The sequence below is a fragment of the Propithecus coquereli genome, unplaced genomic scaffold (genome assembly GCF_000956105.1).
Source record: "Propithecus coquereli isolate 6110/MARCELLA unplaced genomic scaffold, Pcoq_1.0 Scaffold129, whole genome shotgun sequence".
Taxonomy (NCBI): Eukaryota; Metazoa; Chordata; class Mammalia; order Primates; family Indriidae; genus Propithecus; species Propithecus coquereli.
The window spans coordinates 1,152,306-1,160,589 of NW_012137080.1; the positions used below are offsets into that span (position 1 = coordinate 1,152,306).

Sequence of the window (8,284 nt, forward strand, 5' to 3'; positions counted from 1 at the left end):
GAAAGGTTCTCTGTGATTTTGACAATTAGTCAAGTGAGGAACCATAGGGCCAGAACACAAATAATGACAATATAAAGGGTCATAAGAGGAATGCCATGAAAAAATATCTTACTACTTTAAGAGATGAGAAAAGGAGCTCACAAAGATAAGAAAGATGTAAGGAATCTGACCTGGGAAGGGGGTATTTCCGGCAAAAAGGCAAAGGTAAGCAAACCAGTGGGCCTGGGGACAGATTAGGTTCGGGAAACACCAAATCCTCATGGTTGGTCTTAGAAGATAATTTGTTTTTCTCTACAATACTTGTTGCCACATACCATACTAGCTATGTTACTTATTTATTTTTGTTATTTTCTGCCTCCCCCTATTAAGACGAACCTGCATTGGGCAATGATTTTTGTATATTTATCACTGCTCCAACCCCCAGTCTAGAATGCCTGATATACAGCAGGCACTCAATAAATATTTGTGAAATGAAATGAGTCAGTGAATGAATGAATGAATGCTAGAAAAAAAGAGAAGAAAAGAATAGAGAGGTAGGCTAGGGCCAAAGCAACAACAACAACAACAACAAATTAAAGACTTAAATGACTGGCTACGAAGCTTGGCCTTAGTTGGAGCCTTAAGAAGATTCAATGGTGGACATACAGTTATCCCTCAGTATCAGTGCAGGATTAATTCTAGAAACCTCCCCACCCCCAGGATACTAAAATTTGCAGATGGTCGAGTACCTTGTATAAAATGGTGCAATATTTGCATATAACCCACGTACATTCTCTTATGATATTTAAATCATCTTTATATTACTTATAATTCCTAATACAATGTAAATGCTATGAAAATAGTTGTTATACTTCATCGTTTAGGGAATAATAACAAGAAAAACATCTGTACATGTTCAGTACAGATGCAACCATCCATTTTTTTCCTAAATATTTTTGATCCACAGTTGGTTGAATCCACAGATGCAGAACACAGATACAGAGAGCCAACCGTATATACACTGAATCCAAAAGCAGATCAATTAAATCCTATCATATGTCCTAAAACTCTTCTAAAATTCCATTACTTTAAGTGCCTATTCTATGGGCCACGTACCATGCCAGGTGCTCTGTATACATTTTCTTTATTCTCCACCACATCTTAAGATACAAAAGATCAATAACTTGCCCAAAGTCACTTAGTGGGAAAGTGTGGTACCAGGATTAAGCCCAGATCTGCCCAACTCTAAAACAGCTTTCTAGTTCAAATCCGTGAACAGTGCTAGCATATATTAACAAAGATCATTACTAACATTTATTTCATATACTTAAGTATAAAATACCCTTTCCAGATAATTGCATGAAAAGATGGAGATTTCTTAATAATTCATGAAAAGTCAAATACCTTGGTTGATGCCTGCTCGTATTGTGCTGCTGTTCTCACTAGTTCATCCCTACTTTTGTTCGAAACTTTCTCTTTTTCAACTAATTCCACTTTTGCTTTCTCCAGTTGGAGTTGGAGGTCTTGAAATTTATTCACTTGGCCTTTCATTTCTTTTTCTTGTCCTTGTAGACGTAGTTCCAACTCATTCATCTTGCTTCTTAGCTCTTAAACCACAAACAAAAACCACCCTTCAATTAGTATATGTTTCATAAAATGCTCAGAATTTATCATTTATTTTACTCTACTCTGAAATCTTTAGTAAGACAAATATAAACAATTTACATTAAACACAAAGCTACTTTAATTGGATTTAATTTCAATGGTCAGTTTCTATTGTCATTTATTTTCAAATACTCTATAGCAAGCAGGAGAAACACATTTTCTTATGTTCTCACAAAGAAACATGGGGAGAAATGCTTTTCTAAAATCACAAATACTATCTTATTGAGGCTATAGAAAGTACATCACATATAACACCAAATTTGTTAAAATCACCACTTGGTTTTATACACTGGCAAACTCATATTTGTTTTGTGCCCATATCCATGCAAATTAGTGCTAAGCAGTGAAAAGTTCACCTTCCTATATTCGCTGCTAGCTTTACCTCCAGTAAAGATCAAGACAGTGTGAACCTCCTATACTGCCAAAATTAACAATGATTTTTTTTTTTTGCCACTTTTTTCCCACATACACATGACACTGATTCCAATGGCATTGGCAGTGTGACAGCTCTCACCAGTGAACACTGTTGATGATTTTCAATATATCACAGCACTGGAAATTATCATATTCTACAGAGTAGATTCCAAAACACCACCTGGTACCTTTGGCTGTCAGCTGCAGCAGGGCACAGCAGCCAAGGTTACAGGTTTGCTCCCATATGGACAGCCTGGCCGTGAAGAGCAAAGCTACTATGCAGACACACGCACAACCTCTGGCCAAAGCTGGTCAGACCGCAGGCTTCTTCTGTGGGCCACAAAGGAGCTAGATGAGAAGCGTGGGGAATGCAACCTGGAACCAACCTACTCACCCTGTCTCTGTAAAGATAACTCAAAGCCTCTCCACCTACTTTTAAAGGTTTCAGGACACCAGCGTCTCAATGCAAATATTACAAAAGTGCATTCCAGGCCGGGCGCGGTGGCTCACGCCTGTAATCCTAGCACTCTGGGAGGCCGAAGCGGGTGGATCACTCAGGGTCAGGAGTTCGAGACCAGCCTGAACAAGAGCGAGACCCCATCTCTACTAAAAAATAGAAAGAAATGATCTGGACAACTAAAAATATATATATAGAAAAAACTAGCCGGGTATGGTGGCACATGCCTGTAGTCCCAGCTACTCGGGAGGCTGAGGCAGGAGGATCGCTTGAGCCCAGGAGTTTGAGGTTGCTGTGAGCCAGGCTGACGCCACGGCACTCACTCTAGCCCAGGCAACAAAGTGAGACTTCGTCTCAAAAAAAAAAAAAAAAAAAGTGCATTCCAAAACTGTGATATCTTTTATCATTATCGAAAGGACAGTCTAACAAAACACATAAGCATGTTCTAGGATTAAAATATGGGAAATCACCTCTGAAATTATCTCAGGAGAAGTTAACTTAAACTTAGCTCAAAAGTTACCTTGATTCTGTGCTTTTAATTGATCCAAAAGATGAGAACTACTGGAATTATCACACAAACTGCTATTAGCATCTCTTTTCCCTCTTTGCAAAATTGATCGACTTGGAGTCACCTCTTGTTCCCCAGAAAAGTTAGATGTCGAGAAATCTCTCCTAGCTGGAGTTTTTTGAGAATTGGATGAAAGACGACTTGGGGTCTTCTCTTGTTGCCATGAGAACACAGACGAGGAAGCCTGGTGTCGAGCGATGTCTCGGTGATTCATGGTGGTTTGGGGAATGGTCTGGCTCGCTTTCTGTACAAATAGACACTCTTTAGAGCCCTTTGGAAATCTCAATCGTCAAGGCTATTTATTTTCAGACAACACATAAAGCCACAATACCAAGAAGTTGACACTTGTACTAAATACCAGGAAAGAATGTTCATCAAGTTAAGGGACCATAAGTCCCAGTACCCAGTGATGAAATTTTCTAATGGTCAGATTTCTCAGCACTGAAGGAGTAAGCCACTACCATCTGAGGCCCAACCTACCTAAAATGGGCTAAGTGTTAGTATTTACTCTGCATCCCTCTTGTCAGCCATTAAAAATGTGAGTATTCACTGCCATTTTGAATTCTAAAACTGGCTTTCCTCTGCCTGCCTTTGGTCACCTCAACCTGTACCTTTGCACAGAGAATTAAAATGAAACATTAGCCTACGTCAAGAATCTCACGTTCCATCGTACCACTCCCCCCACCAGAAAAAAGGTCATATAGAGTGTTTTATATTACATAATAGACATTTGTGAATTATCTAACGCTTCACATTGTTCTTTCTGTTCTTTTCTATATATCCGTTCTGCTAAATATCAAGACTCAGCTGTAGATACAGCATAAAATTTTTTAGGGCGAGCACTTTTCTTGCCATAGGAAGAGGTTTAATATTTACAGAGAGAGACTCACATTATTCTCCATAAAATAACTCTGAGAATCAATGTCAGGGGCAGAAATGGTACCAGGGACTGAGCTGGGTGATAAAGCACATGCTATTTCTAGAACAAACCTGAGAATTAGTATTTAATTTTTATTCACCTAGATAAGCAATGCCTTAACTTAACTTAGATATGTATATCAGAATCCTGGTAACCTCAAAACGCGGGTTAAAGGCATGAAAGGAGTAAAAATTGTTAAAGTTCTAAGAAATAGGTACTTTTTGAACCTCAGTATTTAAGGTACTTACTTATAAATTCAGTCTTAAATTGTTCACTGAATAGTTCTTATGTTTAGTGGGAAGGCACCATTAAGTGCGAGACTGGGATTTTTTTTAGCAAATAACATCATGAGAACAGAAATGATAGAGGTAAAATTCAACAGACACCAAGGTATTTTCAGGGTCAGTCCCTAAACTAGACACAGGGGTTTTTGAAACCTGCATTTTGTTTAGTTTGTTGACATTAAACAGCTAGGCTGACACCACGGCACTCTAGCCAGGGCAACAGAGCCAGACTCTGTCTCAAAAAAAAATAATAATAAAAATAAATAAAAACATTGAGAAAACTATGTTGGTAATGTTCTTCTCTGAAACAAGCATTTCACAAAAACCAATCCTCTAATCCCAAGTCCCTGATAGTAATCACCACATTCCATCAAAAAGACTGTATAGGAAACAATTGCCTCCAGGTGACAAAGCCAACCAGTGAGCCTCAGGGATAATTCTCTGGTCCTACCCTCTCCAAACACGCTCCGTATCACTAGATCTTAACAGAGAAATAATTAAATGGCTACAGTTTCGGTCAAATTCCGTGAACATTTAATATTTGGGGATGTCTAACCTCCCCACTCTATTTTACTCACTCCTACCTATTTTTAAAACTAAAAAATAATCACCCCTAATGAGCTAGGAACCTTTTCTCAGTATAAGAAAAACATATCAGCTCTATGTAAAACAGATTTTTCTCTAACCTTGTTCTATCCTACAGCAAAGCACTTCTATGACTGCATGCTCTATCACAGGGCCCATAATTAACTTACTTTAGCCTGCAAGGCTTTAACCTCTGCCTCTAATCTTTTTCGTTCTTCAACTTCCTTATTATATTTTTCTTTTAGATCTTCATACTTGGAACCTAAAAACAAACAATGAAATACAGTTTTATTTCAATCACTGATTTCATGAAGGAATTCACAGGTCAACAATGATTACAGAGAGGCTAGAAATATCTTAGTATACCAAGTAGAAAGAACATCTGGGTTAGGGAAATAGATTAAAATGTTGATCGAGTTACTCAAATATCAAAATACATGGAAACATACGTGTTTTGAATATTCTGAAACTGAATTTCTTCTAAAATACACAAGAGAAGGATAAAGTGAAAAGCTTAAAGGCTTAACCCAGTGGCTCAACAGAATTCAACAGATATGCAAATGGATGCGTAGCAAGTGGTTGAAGCTTTTAAAAATCAAATTCAAAGTTTAATTCAAAGTTCAATTAATTCATTTCTTTTACAGAATTAAAAATCTCAATAAAAGAGCTGTTTATACCAGGGGAAAAAAATCTTTACCGCTATAATAGTGCATCGGTGTTAGCGGAGTTGTAAAAATGTTTTGTGGTGTACTGCACGGATTCAGAGAGCCATCTGCAGACTGTGCAGCTTGCTGGCTTCTTTCAAGTTCGGATTTACACCTGTTAGAACGGACCCAAGAGGCAGACAAATCAGTTAGAGCAAAGGCTACAGAATACCAATGCCACACATTCCCAAAGAATAATAAACTTACAAAGAAAACCACTCTCTACGAATTCTTAACCATTTCATTTATCCAACAGACATTTAATAAGAACTGTGTGCCAGACATAAATGCCTTCAAAGGAACTCGGTCTAGTTAGAAAAACAGAAATACAAGCCAATAATTATGATGTTATAAAGGCTATGATGAAGATCTGTAATAATTACTATTATATAAGAGCAAAAAGTCAAGGGGTTGGGGATATATTCCCTGCAAATATTATATGCTAAGCCAAAGGCCCAGGGATACAAAAGAACCTAGATCTGCAGAAACAAGGGAGGAAACGGATGTCACTGAAGCATGCACTCACATCATGAGAATGGACAAACCAGAGAATTAGTATTTAATTGCTAATTCATTAGTCATTCATAATTGCTAATGATATTACTTATGATATTTAGTCATTACAAAAACATAAACTTGATATACTGATCTCATATTATATCACGTTTTAAAAACAGAAATTAAGTTAATATAATGTGTCTAGAAAAGATATGGCTGGAAACAATTACAAAGAAATGGAGAAAGTAAGTTATGTATTATACATATATACAGAATACCCATGTCATTCAGGCAAGTTGTGAACACCTTTCAGAACCAAACAACCCACATTAAAAGAGGGCTCAATTCTTGCAAGTCTGATTTTAGCTTAACATAAGAAATAAACACTCCATTAGAATGGTTAATGGGATACACCAGTCTCTTTCCCATGGGCACATTACTCAAAACAGGGCGTGAAGAAAGTAACTCAGTGCCCTTAGCTCCAACCAGCTCCAAACTCAATCTGGGAAGGAAGACGCAACGTGTGAGCTAAAAAGAATGACTACTCAGCAAATCAAACAACAACCTCCAGTAGAAATGTTCTATTAGTATTAAAAAAGCAACAAGGAAAATCAACTTTAATATTTTAATTATTTTCAAGATATTATTATTCCAACTTGTAATCAAAAATGATTAATGAAATATTTTACATTTTTTGTATTAAATCTTCAGAATATGGCATGTATTATATTTTCATAGTTCATCTCGATTTGTACCAGCCACATTTCCAGTGCTCAGTAGCCCCATATAGCCAGCATATAGCTGTATTAGAAGGTGCAGACTGCTAGAGGTGTAACAAGGTTGGTGATTCTAGAGATGAATTTTGAAGAACCTTGTAAAACCTGTGTCTCTTTTCCCTCTCAAATTCACATCTTATCCCTCTTTCTCTTTCCTTTCATTTAAAAAAAAGTTATTGATTTTAAATATTAAAGTATACCCTGCTATTACTTTCATAAACCTTTTGTTTCTCCTTTCTCCTAGGAAGAAAAACACAAACAACCACCACTCCCCAAAAAAGTATTAAAAAGCTAAAAGCTGTTTTCTACTAGGTTGAACTACATGAGATTTCCAATATCAATAATTCTGACAAACATTCCAAATGGTTCAACCTACCTTGTTGGGGAAGCTTCCTGAAACCTAATCAGTGGCCACTGATAGAGAAAATGTTCTATACTGCGTTTTAAAGTTACCAGTGAGAATTTAAAAACTATATTCAGTTTTTGTTACAGTCTAGAGTTTATAAACTTTTATAAATATCTATTATCCACATAACAAATGAGTGTGCGTGTGTGTGTGTATGTATATTTTTTTTTTTTAAGAAATGAGGTTTCACTCTGTTGCTCAGCCTTGTACACTGGCTCATAGCTCATGGCAGCCTCGAACTCCTGGACGCAAGCAATCCTTCACCCTTACCCTCCCAAACAGCTGGGACTACAGGTGTGCACCACCACACTCAGCAAGAGTATTTGTACATCAAATGTACTATGGGGGGTATCCTAATCCTGTGATGATGATAATGACAACTAATAACAACTGATAACAATGCTGATAATAAAGCTAACATTTAACAGTTGCTTCGTGTCTTGTACAGTCCTGAGCAGTTCATATCTGCTGGCATTGCTACACACAGCACTCTGAAATGCAATATACGAATGTATACAAAATTACCTTTCCTGAAATGTTAAAAATACAAACATTTCTGCCTAAATTATTAAAACCAGTATTTCTAAAACCTGCACCTACAATGTGCTTTCCAAAGAAATAATTATTCCAGCATATTGTATGAGCCTCCTACTTCCCTAACACCTGTTTCCCAAAACTAATATCTATCTTTCATTCATTCACTCAACAAATATTTGAGGGCCTACAATTGTCAGGTGCTATAGATACAGTGAGGAACAAGAAAGACATGGTCCCCTGTTCTCCTGGGACTTGCGATGGTAGACAATAAACAAGAAAACAAAAAACTCAACAAGACAGAAGTTTACTTATTCTAATACCCAACTTCTAGATAGCCACATTCCTACATAGATAGGAAACAAAATTAGAAAAAGATTTCTGGGCATGTAAATTATTATCTTCATAGAACGACAAATAGGAGTAATTTTAAAATGTCTTAACTTTCAAAAATATTTTTGCTATATAGGTAGAATTAAGATTATTGCAGCTATG

The 8,284-nt window shown here is 36.8% G+C and overlaps 1 protein-coding gene across 1 annotated transcript in view; it reads right to left on the bottom strand.

Annotated features, from left to right (window-relative positions):
- The window catches only part of CENPF (centromere protein F, 350/400kDa), a 62,546-nt gene that overhangs the window by 50,140 nt on the left and 4,122 nt on the right, over positions 1-8,284 (bottom strand). Inside the window, exons 3-6 of the mRNA XM_012638319.1 lie at positions 5,569-5,690; positions 5,042-5,133; positions 3,036-3,327; positions 1,384-1,586 (exon numbers count right to left, since the gene is read on the bottom strand). Of these exons, the coding sequence (XP_012493773.1) occupies positions 1,384-1,586; positions 3,036-3,327; positions 5,042-5,133; positions 5,569-5,690 (709 nt within the window). The remainder of the gene's footprint in view (positions 1-1,383; positions 1,587-3,035; positions 3,328-5,041; positions 5,134-5,568; positions 5,691-8,284) is intronic.